At 39.3% G+C, this 27,105-nt stretch overlaps 1 protein-coding gene and 1 long non-coding RNA gene across 4 annotated transcripts in view; both read right to left on the reverse strand.

Annotated features, from left to right (window-relative positions):
• Window positions 1-16,194, reverse strand: part of LOC146439629 (uncharacterized) — a 53,659-nt gene extending 37,465 nt beyond the window's left edge. Inside the window, exon 1 of the long non-coding RNA XR_014851289.1 lies at window positions 16,147-16,194. This is a non-coding gene — a long non-coding RNA (uncharacterized LOC146439629). The remainder of the gene's footprint in view (window positions 1-16,146) is intronic.
• LOC146439628 (SAM and SH3 domain-containing protein 1-like) overlaps window positions 1-26,962 on the reverse strand; it is a 531,074-nt gene extending 504,112 nt beyond the window's left edge. For 2 of the 3 annotated variants that reach the window (XM_085055595.1, XM_085055594.1), the window contains exon 1: window positions 25,936-26,957. In XM_085055595.1, the coding sequence (XP_084911721.1) occupies window positions 25,936-26,391 (456 nt within the window). In that variant the 5' untranslated portion in view covers window positions 26,392-26,957. Of the gene's footprint in view, window positions 1-25,935 lie in introns of all 3 variants that reach the window. The other variant, XM_085055592.1, reaches the window with a different exon arrangement.
• Between the last annotated feature and the right edge of the window lie 143 nt (window positions 26,963-27,105).

The following is a 27,105-nucleotide window of genomic DNA, read 5'->3' on the forward strand; positions in this document are numbered from 1 at the left end:
GCCTTATTAAACTGCTAGAGAGGAGGCAAAAGAAACAAAAAAATGACAAAAATAACATTAGGAAAAAATCTCCCTCTTCTATGACAACAACTACCTTGATAAACACAGCTATTCAAATTTCAGCACTCTTAGACAATTGATACGACTCCTCTGCTGCCTTACTTCCACACAGATTTATCCAAAGGCCAAAAGGACCCATAACCCCTTCCCAAGCACACCAACCTGTAGTAATAAGTCCTGGCTGGGAGCTTTCTGGGCCCCTGGTATGTCGCTGGACCTAGCCCGAGGTCCTAGCCTTAGCTTGCCCTGCTCTCCTTGTCCGTCCTCCCGGCAGTCTCAGTCGGCCCCAGGGCCCGCCAATGGCCCGCGGCAAAGGAGAGTGTCCTGGAGCTGGGGAGGCAGTGACGACGCTTTGGCCCCCGGAGGTAAAGAAGTCCACACGAGATGCGGATCCCCAAGGCTCAATTTATTCAGGCTGTGCAGAAGCGGGGAGAGCGTCAGGGGGTCCGCCGGCCTGGTGGGTCACCGAGATGCCCGGTACAGAGCACGCAGGGTCTGGAAGCGTGACACCACGAGGGGCAGGGACAACAGGGACAGGGGGTTTTATTGGGAGACACGGGGTTTCCCAGGGCGGGACAACAGGGGTGGAGCCAACGGGCTCGGGAACAACAGTGAGGGACAAGCGGGGGAGCGAATCAAGTACAACAGGGGAGGGGATACATCGGAACCAATGAGGGAGCGGCAACAACGGAATCTTCTAGCAAGGGGCGGCAACAGGGGAGGGAACAAGGCGGGGAAGCAAAACTTTAACCCAATAAATTAAGGAGAAACTTTCCAGGGGAGGAGAGAGGGCGGCTCAAACTTCGGCCTCCGCTGAGCCCCAGGAGAGTGCTCAGCACCCTCCTGTTCAGTGACCTGGAGCGCGTTGACCTCTGGGGCTGGGGACTCAGGATCGGCCTGCTCAGGCCGCCGCACCTCTACACCAACCTACACAGAAAGAGCAAAGGCTCGAAACTGCCTGAGACCCTCAGCCAAGCAGCCTCCTGAACAAGAAAAGGTTATTGTCTTGTCTGGACAAATAGAAATCTTGGCAGAGGCACCATTCCTAGGTTGGGCTGCACTGCCTCATAGCACATCAACAAGAAGCATCTGCAATGAATTATCAAAACTGGTATTATGAAATGGAAGAATCTCACTCTTGAAATGATCAAGACAAGCAAGAGCACCACATAGAGATTCTCTGCACACCACATACAGGAGTCAGATTGACAGTGTAAAGAAAAGCACAGTTAGCACTATAACCTGCAATGTTGCTATAGAGTGTTTTCAACAGGGTGGAAATCTCAACATTTCAGATCCCATGCAGCAGTCAAGGTCTGATTTGACTTTTGAGTTGTATGAAATGTAACAAGAACAGTTCCATGCAAACTTTGTGTGAGGCACTGCGCATGCTGCTGCAGCAGAGACCTAGTTTTGGGTGCATGAAGGAAGAAAGACAATGGGGAAAGTTTCTCTTATTCATCACAGACTATAAAAAAGATCTGGAAGCAATCAATTGCAACAAATCCTGATCATAAGGGGTTTAGGCTGTCAGCAGAGGGACAACCATGCATGTATAGGTTGTCTATATCAGCAGATAGACAACCTGTCGTGGAATGCCAATACCCAAGTTTATTTTGCAATGTTGATATGCAAACCTTAAGGGTATATACAAACATGCAGAAGATAGATGGGCTTTAGAAGATCCCAGTTATTTAAAGCAAGTCAAATAGTCACTTTCTTATCCAACAGCATTTCGCTACCACTATTCAAACATGCAACAATAACTATCAGTTTATATGACAGGCCACTGCTTTATTTATTCCCCGTAACATGAAAATAACTCTCCCAAAAAGCCACCACAAGCTTTTTGGTTGTGTTGGTACACAATAGGTTTTGTACATGAGCATAGGATGGCTATACTACCCCATACTTTCATCTCAGCCTTCTACATGTTGCCTTTACTCTAATACATTACTTTCCTAGTTTCCAAAAGACAAAGAATAAACTTGTAATGACTCTCCAGCATGGCCTCCACCCCATCATATCCGTTACTTCCACCTCCCACATTCCTTATCTTGGAAGTCTTACATCAACACTTACTAACTTTTTTTTCCCAAAGTCAAAAAAATAGCCTATCAGTTCCATTTTCCAGGAAAGAATAACACAATTTCCCTAGGGGGCACAGAAAAAAAAAAAATCCTAAAACAACACAGTTTTATTTAAGTAAGTCGGTACATCAAATTAAAGTACTCTGTTCTAGAGTGACCATTTAAACCTTCGTTTAAAAACTATAATGACTGCTGCTCTTTATTTTGAAAAACTGAAACATTAAATAAAAAAAAAATCAGATCTCACATACTTAATAAAAATACTGCTTCGCTAAAATATTGTCATAAAAAATGAAACCAGCTCTACTATCCAAGTAACTATAACAACTGGTTTTAAAATTTGGAAAGGGAAGCCAGAGGATTCTGAAGTTTTGGGATTATAGTCAGGAGAAAAAACTGAGTAAAGAACAGAAGATGCAGACTCGAGCTTATTTGTGTGTCAGTGACAACTAGCAAAACAAATAAAATGTAGCTGCTCACAGCAATACACATTTGCCACAACAACAAACCCAGCAACATCTCTAGTCCTTGTAAGGCAGAGTATCGTTTGTACCACTCTCCTCATTTATAGTTGGAACAAGAGCATAATAAAGTTCTGGCCTGGCTTTTCCTCAGTTAATGTATTGCCTCTATTCACACTCATGAGATGTCCTTGGCAACTAATGATTTAGCTCACCTGCTCCAGAAACAAGCTGATTGTAATAAATTAATCTGGCTTTCAACACTACTTCTCCATCCATATGGCCCCTAGCATACACTCATCATTTATCTACTACGTTTTCTGAAACAAGTGGTGCTGGGGAAGGAAACGCTAACACAGTAAAACAATATTTCCATTTATTTAAAATAGGCACAATTTAGAATTAATACATTCACTATGGCAGCTTAGCTTAGTCCTAGGACTGAGCAGTGCCTCTTCTATGACAATATGTGTGAATCCAACTGAGCCCCTAAAATTGCACCTTTTATAATTATATTTAGACAAATCACTGAAATTAAGTGTCTGCTACATACTGCTTCACAGACAAGTGACAGCACTGCTGCTGTAGGAACCAATACACAAGGCATTAATAAGGCACACAATTACTATGATCACAAGATCACACTTGGAATTACATAAGTCCATGCCAGCTGCTGCCATTTCATGCATTCTCTTTATTGCTCAATTTCCCTAATTTAATAATATTTTAGAACTTATAAGCAATCAAAAGCATAACACTATGCCTTACCTCCCTTTCACGTCTTCACAATATAAGCCTCAATATTTTGGTTGCCGTGGTAGGGCACTGCGCGCTTTGGTATTGAATGCTGTGCAACATACAATAAAACCTCAAAATGTTCAAACAGATCACTGGAATGCATCAAGAGGGAAACCAGTAAGAGAGAAAGAATGGTGTGAATTATCCTCTCTACGTATCTATCATTACATAAACTGAATACAAAAGTCTATTACAAAAGTCATTCTAGGACAAAGAAATTAAAATTCTGACTCAATAAGAAACAGAAGAAGGTATGGTTGTGATGCAGTTCTTTATTACATCCAGAATTATCTTCCCAAAAGCAAGTAATAAAGGGCTTCAGTTTTCCTAGTTTCCATAAATCTATTTCATAACAGTATGATTTACCACACATAATGCCTTAAAATTTACAGTATCTACAATATAAATCTACATTTCTGTGACTATATGTTGTTTATCTGCTACTACTGTTTTAGTAGTAAAAAAAACCACACAAGACAAACCATATCAAATTTAACTCTGCATTGACTCCACCAAAGTTTTGTATGTGACAGAGGGACAAATCCTGCCCCTCAAATTTAGTGAGCAGTCAAGCAAAAATCCCAACCCTATGCACTGTTGCCATACAGGCAGAATACAACTACAGCCCTACAGAAGCAACCTGACCTAGAAGAAAGCACCAGTCCCTTGGACAGCCCGAGGAGATCAGCCCACACTTGCATGTGGTGACTACAGCACACTGTCTACCTGCACTGCACACAGATGTGCTGTAGACAGGCACAGAAGCCCAGGACAGCCCCAGGCTGCAGGTGCAAGCACTCCAACTGCCTCGGGTATGCTGCTCTCGGACAGAGAGAAGATGCTGCTCCACCATCAGCCAGCTGAGGCTGCCCAGATATCTGAAACAGTGATGAACATGACAGCTTTCACTGCTGGTGATTCTCAGTGTCCTGAGGGCCATTTGCACGTACCTAAAATTTTCTCATACCACCTATATGGAATTGATAAAAAGATGATAGAACTGACTGGACCTTTCGTTGATAAGCTGTATTAGTCTACCCCTACAAGTTCCTCTCCAGCCTCATATGCACTCACTGCAACACAGCTCAAACTCATGTTTTGTATTTGCCACAAGAAAAACTATCCATATAAAGTTCATTTAAGTCTTCATGTGAGACAACTCTAAGTCCTAGCAGACTCAAAGATCTTTTATACACAGAGACTAAACCAACCTGTACCTTCAGTAATTTCCATATTGGCTTTTTACTGATTCCTAGATTAATCTTGGAAGTAGTCAGTTCATCCTTGTCTATGTTAGTTTAGCCCAGGTACTTCAAGTACTATTTTGAGCCCAAAGGCTTACCCAGCAGTCTAACTCTACAGAACAATGAAGATTTCACTAATTATGCTAATTAATTAAGCTAATTAGGCAGGCTCAGCTAATGTATGTAAATGCAGCTGGTTTCAGAATATTTCATTTTAAAAGGCTAACATAATTCAGCATGACTTAAGGCAAACAGACACTTTCATAGTAAGTGTTAGCAAACAGCTGTAGCGAGTTGTTTTGCACAGGAAACTATTGCTGTCATACTCCCACAGAGAGAAATGCTATGGGGAGTCAACATTACTTAACAAATCGAAAAGAGTAAGCTCAGCTCCCAGACAGTGAAAGTGTAACTTGTCTATCTACCTAACTTACGTGCCTTGCTGTCCAGAAAATTCCCAGCAGAATTTCATAATCAACACTGAAAGCTGAACTGTGCTAATGCTGCTGCCATCTAGTTAGCTTTAACCTGACACAGTCTCACTTTGCCTTTGTGCAAGTAGAGGTTATGATTGTAAAAAAAGTCACGGGTCTATTTTGCCTTATAGGCCAAAAATAGACTAATTCAAGCTTCACAAGCTAAACCATCAAAATGGAATTAGCAAGATATAATACACTTTTAACATAATATTCTACTCCAAATTTATTATTATAAAATTATTTCAAGGTTAAAAATGTACTAACATGGCTTTGATTTTGCTAGCACAAAGATTAGCTATAGATTACCACTGCCCCATGAAGGTCCAAAGGCCTCAAATGTAATTTCTATTGCTAGGCTGAGCTTCAAGTGAGAGATTCATCTGAAATCTGGCTTAACAAAGCCTAAAAGGGATACTCACATTTGCAAAGTATATCTCTTTCTCATCTTGCTGCATAAACACACTCATTAAGACCCTATTAAAAAAATACTATCAATATTTGGTGGATGAGCATAAGGCTAGAGAAAGCAAGTGCCAGAAGAAACAGCCAAACTGAAGCTCTGACCTACATTCACTTTGGGTAAGTAACGAGCAGGGGAAAAGGCCAACAGCCTGTAAAACTAGAACTAAAGACCTTATATTTTGGTAAAAAAAAAAAAAAAAAAGGTACTGAGATCTTAGCAAGAAAGAATTCAATGTGACAATTGACAATTATGATTAAACAAAACTACGAGCTGCAGTATACATACTGGCAGTCTATCCCATTTTTGCTTGCTGTTTATCTTATTTCCTTTTCATTAAGGAAATGCCTCTTTCCCCTACATGGAACTGTAGTGACATTTGACAAAGTAATTAAGAGAAGGATGATCTTGATCAGCTGCCTTTGCCCTGTTACCAAACACAGTCAATACACAGTTCATGACTCCAGCAGATGTTCGTGCTTTACAGACTTATTGGGAACTTAAGGTCTTAGTTTTTCTGTCCTTCCTGTATTACATGGAAAAGAGAATCTAAACAGAGAAGCCACTGTTGCTAGCAGCAAGTATACTTACTAGCAGCAAGTATTAACCCATCTAGCACAATCTACTGCACAAATCAACAAAAAAATAAACTGCCCAACTGTTTTATTTCCACAAATACGGAACTATTATGAAACAGGCAAGCTTGAACTCTCTTGACAAATGGCAGAAAAGCTTGTTTGAGCAAAGGACTCTCTCAGGGTCGTTGGCTACTCATCCATCACTCACTACCCCTCCCAGTTAATACTTGGCTAAAATAATCCTGCTCACAAAACATGAATCTACAGTACAAAGGGTCACCTATTTTAATGAGGCAGAGTCAAACCCTGACTGTAAAGAAGCATTTGTGAATTCCCCACCACTTATGTCCTTGTCTCTGCCTCTACTCCATCTCCTTATGCCACTCATCTTCACATGGCCATGGACTTGCTCATGTCATAGGATTAATCCAAATCAAAGTTAACCCTTCTCAAAGGATATAAAGAGTTTTGTGTGTGCTCAGACAAGATGAAGGTAACAGAAATTTAAAATTAACTGCCCAATCAAAAGGTTCATTTTGGGGTTGTGCTTGTTTGTTAAAATGCAACCAGTTTAAACTGCTTATAAATTGAGTGCCTTATTCTAATACAGAATATTTCAGCTAATGCAGTGAAAGTACAGTAGTTAAAATCTAATTTGGCAAAAAGCATCTCTAGTCATGCAAGAATGCAATCTCACGGAGCAGTTATGAGAATGAGGTTGCAAGATATATGGCTTCTAGGCAAACTCCTCATCCTGACGATTCCTGGGCTTCAAACACTGGAGTTTTGGCTACACCCTAAACATCCGCCTGGGCTTCACAAATATATCTGAGATCAGCTGCAGAAACTGGGGAGATACCAGCTAGGGATTCTCAGATCCTCCAGTAAAGAAGCTGAAAAGGAGAAATGAACAGATGAGGCTTTACAGATCAGAGACATTCTGCAGGGAGCCTGGGCCAAGTCTCATTAGAAATCAAAAGTTCACTCAACATGGAAGAATATTAATGGAACACTTCAGATGCTTAATTTGAACCAAAAATATTTAACAAATCTCTAGACCCAAATACGTTATGATGAAAAAAACCTTATTCAGGTGCAAGTTTGGCTGGCATATCTCCTGCTTGATTTTAAATGCACTTAAGCCCTTAAGGAAAGAATAAAGATAAAATCTTGCTATTTTCAATTTCCGATGTACCCTGTCTCACACTATCACAACCATTAAAAAAGGCGCCAAGCTGGAGAGAATCTGCCAGAGCATGGAATCTCCAAAGCAACCAGCAGTGAGGTGATCCCTGCTGCATTTCAAATCCCATTTTCTGATGAAGAATCTTAATAAGGAAAATTTCAAAAAAACATTCTTTAGAATATTTTGCATCAGTGGTATGAATACAAGTGTTAATGCAAGAGAGTGACTAAAACCTTAGTCAGCTAGGAATTCCACATCAAATACAAGCTAAAATAAAATACTAAGTTTATGCTCATAGCAATATTGGTCAAAAATAATAAAGGCCCTGCATGAGAGCATGTAGAAATAAACCACTGTCAGTCAACTGTTCAGAAACTTTTCTAGTTTTCAGTTTTTCATTCAGTATTTCTAGCTAACAGGTATATAATCAGTAACTATACCAGGACATTTTACATCGTGACTTGACTGCTAATGTACCTGATTGCTATCTTATCTTAAAATCCAAGTTTAATAAGAATGGAAAAGTGCTCTCTATGCTAATTCTCAAGAATGTTCTAAAGAAACATGTTATTAAAATAGCTTTAACTAAGAGTTCCCAAAGCCCAGCTCAGAATCATAGAATGGTTTAGGTTGGAAAGGACCCTCAAAACCACCTTGTTTTTAAGATGCCACTGCCATGGACAGGGAAACCTCTCACTAGACCAGGTTGCTCAGAGCCCCCCACCTAACCTGCCCAGAAGACACTTCTGGGGATTGAGCATCCACAGCCTCTCTGGGTGATATGTTGCAGTGTCTCACCACCCTCACAGTAAAGAATTTATTCCTAATATCTCATCTAAACATACCCCTTTCAGTTCAAAGCCATTCCCCCTTGTCCTGCCACTACATGCTCTTGTGAACAGCCTCTCTCCATCTTTCTTGTTGGGACCTTTCAAATAATATTGCTTAAGGGTAGTTGTCTGTTGTCCTTGAGTTTTGATGCATGAAGGTACCAAAAAAAAAAAAAAACCTGTAAAAAACCACAAAAAAACCAAAAAAACAAAACAAAAAAAGGGAAATATTCAGGAAAGTGAGAAAATGGACAGAAAGTGAAAATGTGAGCAGAACTCCTCCATAATCTTATCTTATTTGAAAGGCATTTAAAAGTAATTTACAGGTAAAAGAGATCTTCCTTCTTTCTGTGTGAGTTCAAGTGCTCAGAACTTCAGTATAACTACCTTTCCAATAACTCATATATACCTACATACGCATTTGGGATATGGGAAGGGGTGGAGAAAAGGACTTGCATTACTTGCTATACAGAAAGGAGGCTGGTAGATAACCTTAAAATTCTTAGACCATAATAGAAACACAGAGGAAAAAAAACATTTGTATATGTATGCGACTCTGGCTATTGCAGTCCAGCTAATTCATTTTAGCTGCAGTTAATTTCCAGCAACAAAAGGAGATACAAAGGGCTACATGTGTATCCTTTAATATACAAGATTATAACTAATATAAAGTCTTTTTTGAATTTACTGTTATAATCTATTAAAGAATAACTAATTTTACAGCTTTCTAACGTGTAGCTCTTAAGCTCTAAATCACTGACCATAACTAATAAGCAGTGTAATAGCATGAGTATCTGAAGTAAAACCACAGACTGCAATTTTGTTGATTGTAAATCATCATCATTTTAATGCAAAAGCAACAGCAAATCTCTGTAATTACTGGGTGCATTTTGAATCACTTTTATGATTACTGCTCTATACCCATTAAAAATCCAAAACACTGAACTGCACAGGGTATAAAACTAGAATTATGATATACTACAAACTGTAATTGAAATCCATAAATTTCCTTACCAGTTTTCAAAATTATTTTGTTGCCAAGAATTGCAGCCCTGCAAAATTGACTTTACAAACATTTACTTCATCTAAGAAAGTAGTAGGGGCAGGGATAGCAGCACTTGCTTTGAGATATGTAAATAAAAAATTAAAAACATGAAGGATCAGATTTGGCATCCCTGCTTGTTTATGTAATACATGTGGCTACCAAACTCACCAATTAAAAAAAAAATTGCTTTAAGTGCTGTAAGCAAAAACTGAAAAGGTCAGCAGTGGTATACATGCAGTTTGGACATGTAATTAAAAACTTCCAGACACAACTTACAACACCTGGGATAACTTACCTACAACACTGTCAAAGAATATTCTACAAAGTAGTAAAACACTGTACCTAATTTTTAAAAGAGGAAAACAAACAAATACAAAACCAGGAAACAGAAAAGAAAATGCCCACACATTACTTGAGCAATCTACTGCATTTCCTCAGTAATAAAAAGAAAATTGGCTTCCATAAATGTATGGTTTCTAGGAAAGGTGGAAAGGAAATCAGGAAAATTAAACAACTCATAACAGGAAAAGACTTTAATGTTTCTAGAGATATGAAAGTGTATGCTAGTTAGACATCTCATTGAATACCAGATTAAAAATTCAAATGAAACAAACCCACATTCAAACTTAGATGGGTGCAGGAAAGGGATATCAGGATGTTTGTGGATTTGGGCTATTTAAACAGCCCAGTTTACAAGGAGAGACCAGAAGAGCTTTCTGCATTTCAGCTTTTGGAACAAAGACAGTGAAGAGATATGCCTGTGAGTCTGGGCTATCTCTCAAATAGGGACTGCTGTTGCAATTCATCTCTACATGCAAGGAGATACACCCATGTTGGGGACTCTGCACAGGGCACTGTGATGAGGTTGTTCTTTTTATACAATAGCCTACTTAAACTAAACCGCATCATTATTTATATCTTTTTTAATATGAAAACCAAATTAATGATAAATGTAGAGGTTGAAAATTAGAAGACAGCTTCTATTTAAAACTACAAGAAAAAATTGAAAAACACAGTTTTGAGGATCTTGCAGTGCTTCTATTAGGATGACTGATAGGAATAACCAGTTGCTAAGTCAGAAAGATTCCTCCACACTTACATACTGATGTCATTGTCTGCTTCCACTGGTCCCTAAAGTTTATTCTAGTGTAGGTAACAACTGCTTTTTATTCTGGTGGGGGTTTTCCTAAATTAGTGACACAGCAGGAGGAAAAAAAAAAAAAAAAAAAAAAAATCGGTATGAGACAATTTGCAGATCCTTCCTGAAGAACCACCAGGGATAGAATTTGAGCAGAACAAGGTAAAAAACTACACTTTGCCCTTTCTTTCCCTTCCCTCCCCACCCACTCCTCCATCCCCCAGCTTCAACACAGTAATTTCTACATTATCAGATTATACATTCTATTCTCCAACATTGTATTATGAGCCATAGTCATGGTTGAAGAATTATTCTTTAATCTAAAAGCCCCTTTACACAGATTTATAACTTCCTCTAAGTGATTTCCTAATTTCTCCAAAGCTCTAGCCTAGGAGCAACTGCAAAATTATTCCCCTAAAAGCAATATATTGAACTCTTGTTTTCAGGAATTGTGTGCTGAAAGTGGGTAACATCAGTATCAAGAAAACATTTAAGAATGTTTACCACTATTTAAAAATAAACTGTTGAAAACATCAAACTTCACATAAGCTGATGAATGTGTGGTTCAGGAATTAAGCATAACTTCCAGTATGATGCAGCTTCCCCCTTCTCATTAAGATCAGCATTTGTGAATTAAAACATATTCAGTCCATTAGGATGATAATGCAGACAACATTTAAAGACACTTCACGGGCTCCCACTGCATTAACCAGATCTGCTGACTACACAAGTAGGGAGTAAGATATAAAGCACTAGAGAGAAGCAAACATGGGGCTTTTTCTTCTTTATTCCTTCCATTGTTAAAGCTTGAGGAAACAAAAGAGTCTCTTGGCTTTCTTTTCTCTTGCCTGTGTGTTTAAACTGTCCAGGGCTTTTCCATGAACTTGATTCCTTTCAGCAGCACATCCCTTCCCCTGGTTAAATTACTTCACAATGTTTCATGATACTGTGCACATGTCCTTTGCAGACTCTGCTTTTACACATGCACATTCCTGTAGCACCTACAGATGAACGCTGCTCAGGCACAAGGCGTTTAAAGTGGAGAACAAAGTTATCCTCAGCTCCCTCTACCCACAGGAGCTGAAATGCAGAGGACACACAGGCATCTCTGTCGGACAGACATTGGCTAAGCAGGGGTCAACAGCGGTGCAGAGGCATTCACCTGTGAGGCCAGCATTATGATCATAGCATGGGTGGAGATCACAGCATGAATGTGAGGAGATGGGCTGCTGCTCAGCAAGAAAACATGCTACCCTCGCCCAAAACCGGCGGTGCAAGTGACCAAGAGCAGTGACTTTTTGTGTAAAGAAAGATAACAGAAGGATCAAACAAATGTGTATTTGTTGGAACAAGATTTTTATGCTGTAGAGGGATTATTTATTGATCCTCCCACATAAAAATGCTTTCGTTTCATTAATCAAAAAGTGACAAGATGTTTAACAGTCAACCTAGACTTGTCTAGAATTAATTATGTCAAATCAACCTAATCTCTTTGTATACCAGACAACAAGTTGCCAGGAAAAAAAGGAAATAGGTCAATGCCAAAAATCTTCTTTCCATCTTTTGATGTTGTTTCACAAGATATTTGGATTAGCAAACTAGAGAAGCACAGCATAAGTCAAAATAACAAATGAGTACAAAATATGAGGAAAAAAGTATTTTTACAAACAAGAATTTAGAGGAACAAGTTTTGCAGGGGGCTGTCCTCAGCAATAATCACAGCTTGTAGTATTCATTTGGATAGAGAAACAGAAAGTTATTTTTAATATCAGTAGGCCACATTCAACTGGATGGAGCATTAGTGCACACAGCAACAGGCTTAGACTTCCAAATGGTCTTAAACTGGAGGGAGAGCCTAGTAAATACAGGAATGTTATTTGTCAGGCACAACAGCAAGAAAGCTTAACTGACCATGAAGCATTACATACACCAAAAATGCAAAATACATGGCTGGCTCTGCTACCCAAGGTCTCAGGGCCATTTGTGGATCCAAGGCATGAATCAGCAGGATCACAACATTACAAAAGGATAACAGCCATATAGGGGCAAACAAGCCAAATTATCAGCTGCAAAGAGAGAGTAACTTATGCTCAGCACCCACAAGGCCCCAGTGGGATTCCATGCCCAGAGCCCTTCAGTCCAACAAGGGAGGAGACCAACTTCAAGAAACAAGAAATGGGCTAGCAATTATAACCTAAAAGGAAGATTAACACGCAATCTTCATTAGTTAAGCAGAGAGCTCCAGGTAGAATTTAGTAACATCCTTGGGCAGGTAAAGCTTGTCACCAGAGGGCAAGACAAAAACCTTGATTCTCCATGAACACAGCAGATATGGCAAGAAGCAACAAGCTAAAATTGTTGCATGGAAGATTTTGGAAAAAATTCTAAGGGCAAGGACAGCTTACTGCTGTCAAACAATTAACACTCAAGATTAAAATGACCAGTAATGCAATCTTTGTAAAGTTATATAACTGCTTGTCAATCATTAGTTTCAAAATCCAGCTCACACTTGAGCAATAAATGCTTACCAGTATGTCACCTCTACTCAAAGGTATTGCACAAATATTTCAGTCACAAAAAGTACCAAGGGTTGGTGCTACCAATCAGCCGAAAAACAGGAGGACTGTTGATCTGATGTCACATAAACAGAATTATTTTCCAACTTTGGCAACATCCACTTGGTCAAATCTTAGATATATTGAAAGGCAACACATGGAAAACGGCTGCGCCATTTTCACTCCTTTTTCGGGTATTTAGAAAATACACATTTCCATGTAGCACTACCACTTATTTGTACAAGGGGGAAAAAGAAGCTTATATAAAACTGCAAGAAACATTCTTCAGCTGCAAGCTGTCTAAACAACATCCAGAGCTGTGATTTAAACATGAACTTCTGAAAAAAAAAAAGCTCTTCTTTTTCAATTTTTTCTTGTATTTAAAAGACACTGACAGTATTTGGAAAACCAGGGTTTAACTATTCTTTACACACAGTTTTGGAAATATAGAAAGAAAACATCTTTCTATATTTATTAGCATAAATAAATAGGTGTTATTACCTATCAGGGTGTTATTAGCATACCCTTTCAGCCCCCTTTTTCTTTTCCCCAGGATGAGATAGTGGTCTACATGAGCACAAGCAATAGCTAACAAGTCTAAAAACGTGTATTTATCAGAAAAGCGAGTATAAACTATATATTCTGAAAGAAAAAGCAAAGGAGCATATGGGCAGACAGCCAACAACTCCTCTGAACTTTAAATTAAAAAAAGACATTCCTTTAAATCAAAAAAGAACAGAAAATTAGTTACAATGTCCATATAATTTCCACCTTTAGGACTGACCAGATGCAAAAGTAAACCAATCTACCCATCTCTAAACAAATCCCACCCCTTCAAAGTCGGAATGATCTCGTCTTGGAGGCATAGTTCCAAAACAGCATGATACAAACCCACAGTGTGAAAACCTTCTCAGCCTGGCTGCTGTTGTGATTTCTTTACTATAGCTCATACCCTCCTTTCCAAGTTTTGCTCCTCGCAGGCAGTTTAAGTCTAGTAAGGCACCAGTAGTTAAAATACAGGATTACTCTTCTAAAATAGGTTAAAAATCCTTTTGAAAGGGATATACAACATCAGTAGGTAATTGTAACACAATTATCAACTTATTCAATTTCTTGCCTTCAAAATATTTTTCATGTACCAAAAAAGCATCTCATTCTCACTGACTACATTTTCTGTTCCCTAATTTCTAACTAAAAAATGGAAAACCATCCAGAATTTCACCAGACTGACAGGCTAGGACTTACAAGCTTCCAAATCGGAAAAAGCAAACAGGTGGGTGGGCATGGGGAGAGAGAAATAAAGAGAGAAAGAAGCAAGCAAAAAAAAAAAAAAAAAACCCCAACCAAAGAGAGAGGAAAAAAAAAAAGAGAGAAAAGAGGAACAGATTTATTTAACAGCATTTGGCTGACAACATTAAGTGTGTGTGGGGGAAGGGCACCCATAATCTCAGCAGTTCATTCCAAGGAGAAAGGACTTTACCAGCTCATGAAAATAGCAGCTAATAAAAATATGTTTTAAAAACCATTGAAATCCAGGCAAGATTTCAACCAGAAACCATAATGGTTACTTTTTTTTTTTTTTTGTTTAGTACTTTGAAAGCACAGTCAGCTCCTTGGCAAAACCCTCAGCCTGTTCCCAAGAAAATCAATTGCAAAATTTCCACAATGACATAATGGAGTAATGGCCACAGCCTACAAGCCTGACAGAATCTATTGTAAATATGTGTTTAATTTGAAAACCCTACTACAGAAAAGATAACTGATAATACTTAAACTGCAGAAGTTTCCTCTTCTATCAAAGGGCCATTTACCCACCAACATACAATTACATATTCTGTAGGTCTCACTTTCAAGCAGCTAATGAGCAGACCACAAGAAAGTATACAAAGACAAAAATTCAGTTCTGTAGTCTGTTCAAGTTTTAGTTTTAGGGATTTTTGTAACACTTTTAAATATTCATACATGCCCCTAATCCCCTGTAATTGTAAAGCCATAAATATTTCTCTGTTAACTTATTACTTGTCCATGAGATAAACATAAACACTGAGAGATAATTACCATTCAGGTAACTGTCTGAAAGAGTTTAGAGAAATTTTTTTTTTTTTTGGTAAATGAAACACTTTGAAAGACAAACACACACTAAAATAAAGGAGGACATATCAGAAGCAATGCCATATAGAATGGAACACCCAAGCAATTCTGAAAGTCATTTTAAAGACACCAACTCTAGCAGTTTAGAGCAGAATTTAGATACCATGATTGATTTGAAGGTAAACCAATGCTAGCACTTCTGTTAAAAATAACACATCTTGAAAACTTAAATTAGACATTTACAAATTGAAAACTGTCGAGTACACGAAGCATATATTCACATTGCCCAAACTATCAGGAAAAACAACAATGACAAAAAAGGAATATTGTAAAGTAAGGATGTGCTAAGTAAAAGGATCACATTGTTTTTGTCTAGGTATATGGCAAATTCAAATTAGATAGAGACACTTTTCCATGGTAAATATGACAAGAGAGGCAAGGAGAAGAAAAGAAAAATAAGCACTTGAAATTCCTTCACTACTTTCACCTTGAATTTAATTTATATTCATTGTAAGTACAAAGCTGCTATTTATTATTAAGAAGATGATACTCATTTCCTTGTCCCTGTAGGAAGAAATATGCTCAGCACAAAGGAATTTCTGCCTTATTTACCAAAATGAGATCAATAATATTAACTATTACATCAATTTCAGCCACTGAGAGGTTTATAAAACAAGTTCTATAAAAATGTAGACAAAATCACGCTCCTTCCAAATCCAAACTCATCACACAACACATAGAGGAAGGATATCCTGCAACAGCTTATTTCCTGATAGACACCATAGGAATTGACTTAATGAATCCAGTGGTTGCATAAGCAGTTCTTTTTAATATACATCAGTTAAGAATATAAATTCTCTTTCAAGTATGTTTTCAGCTCTATGATGAAATAATTCCCTAGGGAAATACCTCACTCCTTTACAACTTCTTATAGAGATGAATTAATACCCACTACTGAAGGCTCATAGGAAAGCCACCCAATTTCCTAAGTGATGCAACGTCTTGTAAAAGGCAGAACACCCAAACTAGCACGTTCTTGCTGTAATATCAGTATAAGCCAACCTCCACAAGAGATTCAGACCACCTCTTACTATGATAATCTCTGCTTTCATTGATATGCATAAAACTTACCTTTGACAAGGCTCACTGCATGCAAAACTCCCTTGGAAAAATATCCCCAAATAGCTCAAGCCTATGAAGTGCTACTCATATTTATAGAAGTAAATGAGCATTGACGACACCAGACTGGGAGCACTCAGGAGTAAGCCTGGCTCAGCTGATTTCCATTGCTGCCTGATAGCAGTAAGCTCCCTTCATTTCACTTGACGGCACATGCATGCCTTTCTATCAAAGAGAACAAAAAAAATTTCCTGGGGAACTATTTCATCAGGACCCAAAAAACTACTGAAAGGAGAAATTTTCAACATTGCTTCAAACTAGGAGTTTTTAGACCACAAGCCTGAGAAGTATTGAAGAATTTTGCCTTAACCCTTGCTAGGGATACTAAAGTTACTTCTTGAAGAGATATAAAATGAGTGACTGGGGGTTTTGTTCAGTTTTGCCAATGACACACACACACACACACACACACACATTCTATTACTCCTAATCACTAACTCTATGAAGTATGTCCCTACTGCATGTAATTTTTAGAGCTGGACAGAAACCAGCTAGTGGTATTCTTGTCAAACTTCCTCTTGTTCTGTCCTACTCCACAAACTACAGAGTATTATTTTTAACACTGTGCAAATACTAAGTGCATGTGAAAATGCTCTCTCTGAGACACCCTCTTGGCAAAATCTTACTTAGAAGTTACCATAGGAAAGTCCAGTAAGTTTTCTTCACATGAAAACAGCAGGTTAAATCAAAATTACTTGTTTCAGTCCCATTGCATACACATTTCCTTATTTTCTGTTTTCTCCTCTTTTAAGTCTTAACACCTTGAAAGGAAAAAATCTTGGTTAGCAATTTCAATTTTTACCATTAGTTTCTACAGGTTAGTGTTTTAAAATTAGATTCCCTTCTGATGTTTGGTTTGATGTGAGAGAGAATGTAGACTCAGAGGCTGAAACAGTCACTCACCCTTGCCTTTAGGCTGAAATTTTTAGCTTAGGAACTATCATGTGAAGATCTATGATAGTCTTGATGATTCTTTATTCTGGTACTTTTCATTTCCTAACTGCAGAAAAACCTCTGCTAAACTAATAGCTGGATATTTAAGGGGAAACCTTAACTACAAGGTAAAGAAAAGGTCAGAGATGAATTTGTATAAAAATTCTCAATGCAGTACAATATTAGCAGTTATTAGTAGACCAGATTTAAATAAAACCTGAAGAAAAACATTTTGGAAAACAAAAAACAACTGGAGAAGAAATCCAACATGCTGCAATTAGAAGCAATTATTATGGTCATATTATTAGAATTTAAAAAATATGCATAAAAAAAGCATTTCAAAATTTTTGCATTGAATGAATTTTGCATTGAGATTATGACTTATTTTTTTAGGAATACATTGAGTCTTGCTTCAAAAAGACCAAATTAGTCTCATGCAGAGGTTCAAAAGCTATTATACATCCTCCTTTTCCTAGACTGATCCCTTCTTTCTGCCACAGAACTGGGGCTGGAGGGACTTTGGATAGCTGCTGCTTGTGGTACTTTTAAGACTAAAATTTTTATCATCAAAGTTTAGAGCTTTAGTTTTATGAAAACAATCTGGGTTCAGCCACCTGTGTTATTCAGTGGGTAGGCAGCTGGGGACACTGAGCACAAACAGTAGACAAGTGATTGCCCCACTCTCATCAGAACATGAGGGAGAGGAAGCATCCAAATAGCAGCCTGAGACACTGGGCAGCAGGAGAGACAGATTGAACGAAACATACAGAATGCAGATTAGGAGAAAAGGATTAGGGAGACCAAAGGCAAAATATGTACATTGTAGGGTGGGAAAGAGATTACTCTTAGGGAAGAAAAGTGTCTTGAGGCAGACTTTGGCGAGATGATTTAGGAGAAGTCAGGAAATGGGTAGCTCTGGGGTACACAGAAGGCTCTGGGACAGCAGGGCTGGGAAATACAGAGCCCAAGGGACAGGAGCTTGTTAGTGCGTATGTATCACTTCCAGCAAACTTCTCTATCCACAAACTAAGGGCACTGATGCAAAAATGGCACACACTCCTAGTTTTGTCTGGAGGTTGTTTTTTTTCCTCTATGGAATATTAACTTATTAAGTTTTTGGTTTATACTGGCTTTTGGCCTTCTTCACAGCATGAATAGCCTAGTTCCAGATCTCAGTCACTGAAGTTCTCAATGCCTTTTTCTCCTAATAAAAATATTTCCTTGTGTGCATGTGAAAGCATGGCCAAGTGGCCACTTAACTAACTCTGGGAAAAAAAACAGTACAAGCTTTCCTTAGTCCCTGACGGAAAGGCAAGGGGTTTTTCCCAGCCTTTTAACTCTTCTCTTTACCATGCCAAGTTTACTGTGTGTTTTTTGAGGCACAGACATGAGAACCAGACTTAATTTCTCCAAAATTTTCGATTGACATCATATGCAGCAATAACACCACATGCCTGCTTCAGGGTGTGTTTCCTCGAAAGCAATGCAATTATTCTGGGAAAAACCCCAAATGTGTAGAAGACATACATTTGTACATGGCTGTAAGTTTTATTTGCTATATATTATTGCTATTTCTCCCTGATTTTAGGTTACTGGGAGAATAGCTGTAAACAGCTACGTTAACTCCAACCAACACACATTAGTGTAGATTTCAGAGAATATTTACCAAACATTTATTCTAGCAAAGACCAGTAAGATCTGTGTTCAAAAGTCTGCCTCACTGCTGTTCACGCTGTTAATGTGATATTTAAAGCTCTGAAAAGTTCTGATTTCTTTTTTCTTTTCATGCTACTGTTGTACTTACCATTCTCAACTCGTGTAATCCTGTTCTCGCCCACCACAGCCTGTAAGGGTATGCTTGTTAGCTGATTTAAATTTGAACACCTCACTCAAAAAGCAGCATCAAATGAAATCACTGGCAAAACCCCCACTGACTTCACTGGGAATGAGACCAACTGGAAGAACCGGGCTCCCGCGAGAGGCATGAATCACTGTCATTCCCATCCTGCTGAGTTTGTGAGAATGAAGATGAGATACTATTTGAAGGCCCTTCTACTTGTGTTTCATGTGACACACCACTTCTTTTTTGTTTTGCAAAATCGTAAGAAACGTTTTTTTACTATCTGCAAGTAACAAACTGAAGAGGCTGGATGAGTCACTGGAGACAGTTCTGGGCCGGCTTGGCTCGCAGACTGCCGGTGTCAGGGAAGGTTCACCCGATTCTCTCCTTCCTGCTGCACAGCCATTCCCAAAATAACGTGGCAGTGCTAAACATAGCGATGCCATGCTCTTTTAATAAAAGACAATTCCTGCAGGGTGCACAAGCCACCACATTTGTCAAGATAAGCACATCAATACGAGATGTCATATTAGCCTAGACAAAGAGATTGAACAGATAGCTTTGTCAAACACCAAGCAGAGGGGTTCATTCAAACTGACAAAGCAAGAAATTTAAAAGTTGAACCTACAATCTAGTATTAACACATCCTATCCTTTTATGGTCTGGAAGAGTCTCAAACCAGTAAGCAAGTTTCTGTAATTGATATAATAAATTAATTCCTAATCTACAGTAATAGTATTCCTGTCAATTCAAACCTCTCTGCTGCACTTTTCAAAAACTCTGTAATGGCTGTTAGTATGTTTCAGGTTACACATATGGATCTACACACCTCAGTGGATAGGAACTGTCCATAATGTCCATAATGACATATGTACACAGGGTATAACTAACATGGAGAATTAACAGGCATAACTAATTGCCATGCAGCCAAGTTACAAGTTATTCCTTGATCACTTTTCTATTACTTACACCGAAGGATGCTTACTTTTAATCCTAAAGCAATAGACAAAGACACTGCAGTAGTGGGTCCCAATGCTTCATCTGTCTAAAATTTGTCATGATTTCAGACAAACTCTTCAATTCCACATCAGGAATCAGGTACACAACTGCCCTATATATTATCTAATATGTGAGATAGTGATATTGGTCATAAGCAAAACTAGAATCGTGGCTCACAAGATTACTTCTTTGGTGAGAAATTATCTTGGATTTTTGGTACTCCACATATGTGTATGGGCTTGTGTATATGGGCTTCATCATCCTACAATGGCAGAGACAGAAGCTCTGGGGATGGGGCTATCAACACAAATATTTTCCTTAAAATGCATTTACTTTTCAGAAAGACTTATGATCACCAAACTTACTTAAAACAAGTTATCAGTGTGTGGGAGTAAGACTGGTAGACAGACTTCTGTCACACCCACACCACTGGTGGTGTCCCTGTTGACGTGCAGTATTTACACAAAACCCCACATCAGGTGGAAAAGATCAGTTCAGCTTTGCACTACAGAGCTCTGACTGAATCAAGTCCTCTGGAAAAGAGAAAAGCCCTCAAGGTACTACCAGAGGCTAGGCAATTCTCTTTTGCCAGGAGCCTGTAAGTTTAGCTTTTCCTTCAAACTTAGAGCCTTGTGGAGGATGTAGGAAGGATTCCCCTTGCAGGACAGCTGCTCAGTCCTGCACAGCCCCTCTGCCAGCCCACCCCACGACCAGAGATCAGAAATTACTCTCAACGCAATTGTGGAAAGGGGGCCAGAAAGCTGTGGAGTTGATACTATCCTCTCTCAGGATTCCACCTGTAATATACCCTAATGAGATCTCCCTCCCCTCAAAACTGAAAAATAATGAAACCCATGAAGACTTACATTCAACATTTCCAGAGGAGACTGAATACACTTTAAAATATTCAGGAACAATTCAAATGCAAATAGAATACTGTATTGTTCATATTCTGCAACATTTTGCTTTAATGGGCTGATTGGAAGATCTTTTCCAGTCTGTTTTCTGTGAGCTTAGTAAACCGGGACTTTGAAACAGCTGCCAAATATATGAGGTGCTACGTTTTCTTTAAAAGAAAACAGAGCTGTGAAGTCAAAGGCATATTCAGTGGTATCTTATATAAAATACCTTTTCACTTCCTGAACATTGCCTCTAGCTTTGCTAATTTATTGCCATGAAAATATTGTTACTACTTAATGCACTAGTACTTCTGTCAATAGGCAGCTCTCCCCAAGGCATATTTGAGAACGCTCTGCTAATCAGAGTTGATGCAGTTATTCTAAAGCAGCCAGGTCTTTAGAAAAAGGTTCATGTTTAATTCCAATATAGGTGAGTGTTGCCATTTCTTCAAAGCACAATATTTTTGATTTGTTGAATTCACTTCTGCAGATATCTAAAGTGCTGATTACATTATCCAGCCCCAGCTTGAACCAGTGTATTTCAAAGCAATATCGCTGGCATCTTTACCTCTTAACACTTAACTTATGTGAAATATTCCTCATTTTGTAGTGGCAAGGATTAAACAAAGACTTAATCAGAACGACAAATCTGTGCTATATTATCAGCACATAACTTAAAAAGAATGTGTTTGGGTTTTTAAACAGATACTCACTTGGATCTGACATTTTACTTTTCTACATCTGCTTGAACTCTTGAGATTATGATCTCATGCATCTGAATTTTTAGAGTTTGTTTTCCAAGCATGCTGATAATCATGAAGAGCACAGTGAGTGACAATGAGGTCACGTACATGTGCATATGTCACACTACAGTTTTATTCTCCCTAATAACTATTGAAATCTACATGACTATAACTTTACTGAGGCTAAGCAAATCATCTTAATTGGTGTGGGAGATTTAATGCATGTATGTTTTTAATATACTTGAAATTCTCTGCAGATGAAAAATTGAATAAAGTTCTTCAAGAAATGGGTCAGGCCATTTGTTTCAATTAGAAATAGTAATGAAATTCCAGTAAACTATTAAATGTCACTTAATCTATATTCAAGATAAATAGAGTACTAAATTTATCTTGGCATGTTCCACAACAAGGTACCCTACTTGTCTTTATATTGACAAAACTGATGCCCCTCTGCTTTCTCTTCCACAGTGACATTTAGTGACTTCACTCCTGCTCAAACCCAGCATGGACATAATTCATTTTGGAATAAGCCCACCAAGGCAAGAAGTGCTTTTGTGTGGAGTTAATGGCTATACTTCTCAGATCCAGTTGGTTCAGGTCAGTGCTGTGTTCTCCTTCATTCATCTTCACTGTGAAGCAGGGGAGCTGTTCATTTAGGTTTCCTTCTGCAATAAATTCATTCCCCAAAATTTTTGCAGGGCAAAAGGCTGTTAAAAGACTTTCTACACTGGGCATAATTCACTTCCTAATTAAAGACAGAATTATAACTATCATTTTTTGAGCAGCTAGATGTTTTGAGATAAGATGTTCTACTTGACCAAGGGCTCTTGTTTGAAGGGGATTAAATCCCATCACCTCTGCAAGAAGTTTCTTAGACGTGAGACTCCTAAGGCTACCAGCCAGCAATAGCAAGTTTGGTAGACAGTGAAACAAGGCTTTGAGTACTAAGGAGCATTACCAACACAGAGCAAAATCTGACATCTGCAGCGTTCTCCTCAGTTACAGTCACGTTCCTTAGTTTATACCTGAAATACACATAGGGTGCAAGGTGAGGAGGTGAGACCTCATTCTAGTTCTCCATGGAAATAATCAAAATGGCTTATGGTAATTCTGTGTGTCTGAAGTCACCCACACACATGGCTTCAATTCCAAGTCTGCACATCTTTTAAGGGATTTATATTCAGCTCTGCTAAGTAGCTGTTAGCCTTTTCTGTTGACTGTCATCAAACTAAGTTAAACTAAAATTTACCATAGCAATACATTTCTATTCTGCACACTCTGTTGTTCCAGCTTTCATCTGAAACTACAGCAAAAAGGAAGGATGCTTTTAACATCTCCACAACCAAATCCAATATTCATTTTTGATCTTTTGACACATTTACAGCTCAGCCAGCTAGCAAAAGGCTCCAAAGAAGCCAGAGGAGCAACACTTCCAGTTCTCAGGGATGTTTTAAAATAAAACACCAAAACTGCTTGAGAACTACGCAACTGAACCCAGTAAGTATTCTTCAGGAAACAATTAAAATGCATATACAAATGTACACATATACATCAGCAGGTTCCTCCTTTCATAGATATGAATTTCATGCATAGATATTAAGAAGAAAAGAAGATGGCATTCTCCATGTAAGTCAGGAAGGGAAGTGGAAGACTGGTATGCAGCTCAGCATAACCAGAAATGTAAATAAATATCAAATAGGTCAGTCGGCTAGTGCCCCACTCCAGAATGTCCACGTGAAAAGGACATGTGGTAAATGTATACATAAAAATTTGACATAAATTTCAAGTTGATTGTTTAATCCTGTGTACTGCAGAGAACACATTCAGTTTCTTTTGACATGCAGAAGCCTTTATTAAGCATTAGGTTTTTACTCTAGAGTAAAAACCTAATGCTTAAATTATACCCACAATTTTCTAAAGTTTGGCTTTGTTGTTTTTTTAGGTTTTGGGGTTTTATTTTAAGAGAGACTTTTATAATATGGCTCTTTCCCAGATAAAAAAATACAGTATTTCATCTTTCTTGCTCTAAACAACATCCAATGAATAATGTACAGTGACGTGATCTTTTGCTATTCACTTTAAGCCATTTTGGAGATGGATTGCTACGGTGGGTGGCATTCAGAATAATGCATGTTGAGCAACACACACTCAAGTCTTGCCAGCTTTATGGTTTCTTACAACACGCTACAATGTGAAGTGATTCACACTGAGAAGAGAGAAAGTTTTTCTGTTACTGTAAAAAATGATGCTATATGCATTTATTATCCAAAATAAATACATTGACACCACAGCCTGAAATAAAATTAGGAAAGTGAACTTTGTTTCTCTTTGTATTTCAAAATATTTCATTTAGATTTTAACCAATTAAAGCTAAATGATGCTTTCTGTGTAAGACAAACTTGTTCTGACAGTTAATCCACACTATTATCAGACCCATCAAATTAAAATAAAGTGAGCTAAAAAAGAAATCAATGCCAAGGATTTGAATTGCCTTGATGTAATATGCTGGCATCTTATAAATTTTACAATTCCGGTGGAAGAATATCACAGCATCATTTAAGTTGGAAAAGACCTTTAAGATCATTGAGTACATCTGCTACCCGTCCACCACTAAATTGTGTCCCAAAGTGCCACTTCTATACAACTTTAAAATACCGCAGAGAAAAGGCAGAGGATCCACTTGGTAAGACCGAATTGGTAACTAAGAACAGACACAAAGTCAAAAGGAAGGGGTGAAACATAGCTGTGGAAGTGGGTAATGTGGTGCAGCAACACTGACAAGCCAGAACTTCCATGGAATTTCTTTTCTATCAGACATGTAATAGTGATTTCCGTCTAATGATGTATCACTTCAAAGGGTGGGGGGGCAAAAAAACCAAACCCAAAACCATCTCTCCAAAATGATACAGTAACTCTTGGAAGAAGTTGTAAGTAGACTATGTGTTCATAATTGTTAAATTTGACATAATGTCTCTTATCATTCATCAGCCAGAAGTTTCAGGAAAAGAGAACAAATAAATATCTCAAACCAGAAAACTGTGCTGTACTTGAGATGTGACTATAGGCCTCTGACACCAAGTTGTTAAAAAATTGGAATACTGAAATTTACAGTCATTACCTGCACCTTCACAAAGTTATCCAAGTTGAATTTTACCCTTATGCTCACATCCAGGTCCCTGACAGCAGATGACACAGTCTCAATTTTAATTCCTCCCATTTCTGTAAACCAGTCTTGCAGCCCTTCCCACCACCTTGCTTCTATACACTGATAAGCTTTTCAGAGGGAAAAAGTACCCAGAAGTTGAAGGTCAACTGCAACTGCTCAGTCCTTCTGAAATATGAGACTTTAAATCATTGAAGAAAATACAGGGAACTTGGGTCATCAAACTACTTTGAAGCAGTTCATTCTGAACTCTGAAGCCACCATGCATTATAATACCTTAGTTTCTTCCACAAATCATTTTCTCCTCCATGGTATTATTCGTTTTATTCTATTGTTTTATTTATTCTGCATATTACGTTTTCAACAGGAAACCTACCAAAAATTTCAGACAAAACAATTTAAATCTTGCAAAAACTATGAATCTTACATTGCAACCTTTTCAAAAGATAAAAATTAGGTAAACATTGGGATTTCATCAAACTGGAATGTACTCTTCTGAAATGTACACTTTTCTAGTCCTCCAGCAGACCATCCAACCTGGAGATTGACTAACCTGTGCTGGAGCAGCTGATGAATGGCCTTGACATTCACCAGTTACTACCATCTTCCAGCAAATAAATCCAGGCAACAGTTGGATTCAGCTACTGGAGTTCTTCCTCCAGCCAGATAACCACTTGCTTCGGGAGCCAATCAACAGAAAGTGACACTAAAATATGACCTCTAGCAAAAGATGAGAGAAGCCACCCCTCTTCAACACAATGGAAAAGTTTCACAGAAACGACAAACAAACAAACCCCCAAAGCATTAAGACCATCCTGTCAATTTCCGCTTTCCCATCTCAAACTAAACTGGACTGAAAGAACCGGTTAAGGAAAAAAAGAGGCAAAACCAAAATGCAGCACTGTGCCGTATCACCAATGCCAAGTGTTGTGGATCTGACCTTTGCTGGTCCCACTACCCTTCACACCTTGCTGGTGCTCAGTCCCTACCATACTCCCCTCTGAGAATGCCACTGGCACAACTGCAGAAACTCAGCATCAGCACACGGCAGAGGGGGACCAGTCCCTCTCGGAGCCCTCATCTCCAGCCCAGAAGCCCCGCTGCTCCTCCACACCCGACAGCCACAATTCCTCCTAGGGTGGCGGCTGGCGGGGACCCTCTTACCTTGTTGGAGTAGGGAGGTTTACTCAGGTTGATGCCGTCGCGGATGAGCTTGTCCCGGATCATGATCTTCAGCTTCAGCCTGGGGTACACGGCCAGCCCCCCGCCGCTAGCCGCCCCCCGCCGCCCGCCGGGCCGAGCCCTGATGGCAACCCCTCTCCGGGGCTCCTCCGGCCCTCCCGCCCGGCGGGGGCAGCGCCCGGCGGGGGCGGGGGGCGGCGGCGGCGGCTCCAGGGTGAAGTAGAGCCCTGCCGCCCTCTCGTCCGCCTCCTTCAGCCGCCGCACGGCTTCGTGGATTCGGCGCCGGTGGTGGGGCACGGCCACGCCGATGGCATCCAGGTCCGGGTCGCCGATCTGCTTGCAGACCTCCAGGTCGTCGTAGCCATTATCGACGAAGGACTCCGCGTACTGGGGGAGCTGCAGGGTCTTCAGCCACTCGTAGACTATGTTGGTGCACATGCTGCCTCCAAAATAATGATTGCAACTTTCAGCACCGAAGCCAGCCTTCCCCTTTCCACTTTTCTCCAAAGGAAATAAAGCCACAAAAACCGCGATGCAAGTAAAAGGTCTCAAAATCAAGGTCAAGAAAACATCCACCAGGAAAAGAAAAAAAAAATCCTTAAAGCAGACCAGTAGGGCACCGCAAGCACTGCTGAGTGAACCCCTCCTGCTTATTCCTCCTCCTGTTTTCTTGCTACCAAGTACAGCCGCTTTCCGCCACCGGAGAAGGGAGGCTCGGACTAAAGAGAAGCAAAATATAAGGGGTGCATCACCTAAAATCCCAGGTCGCTGCTGCACAACATCCACCCACTTTCTCTGGAAGTAATTCGCAGTAGCTGTCTTTTTTTCCTTTCTTCCCTTCCGTGTTAGTTTCTGTTTCTGCTTCTGTCTCACCTTCCTGCTCTCTGTCGCATGATGAATCTGTTTACTGTAAGTAGCTGCTTAGGTACACGATGGTGTGAGGGGAGAGCCGAGCGCAGGATCCCGCACCTCGCCCAGCGCGGGCAGGGGTGCCGGTGTGCAGTGCCCTCCTCTCCCGTGCCTCTCCCAGCAGCGGGCGCACACGAAGGCTTTTGCTTTCCTTTTAAACGGCTCTTTTCGGATTAGGAGCAAAACAGAAGGGAGGGAGGGAAAAAAAAAAAAAAAAAAAAAGAATCCCACTCACTTTTCCGA

The sequence above is a fragment of the Lichenostomus cassidix genome, chromosome 3 (genome assembly GCF_008360975.1).
Source record: "Lichenostomus cassidix isolate B80296 chromosome 3, HeHo_3.0, whole genome shotgun sequence".
NCBI lineage: Eukaryota > Metazoa > Chordata > Aves > Passeriformes > Meliphagidae > Lichenostomus > Lichenostomus cassidix.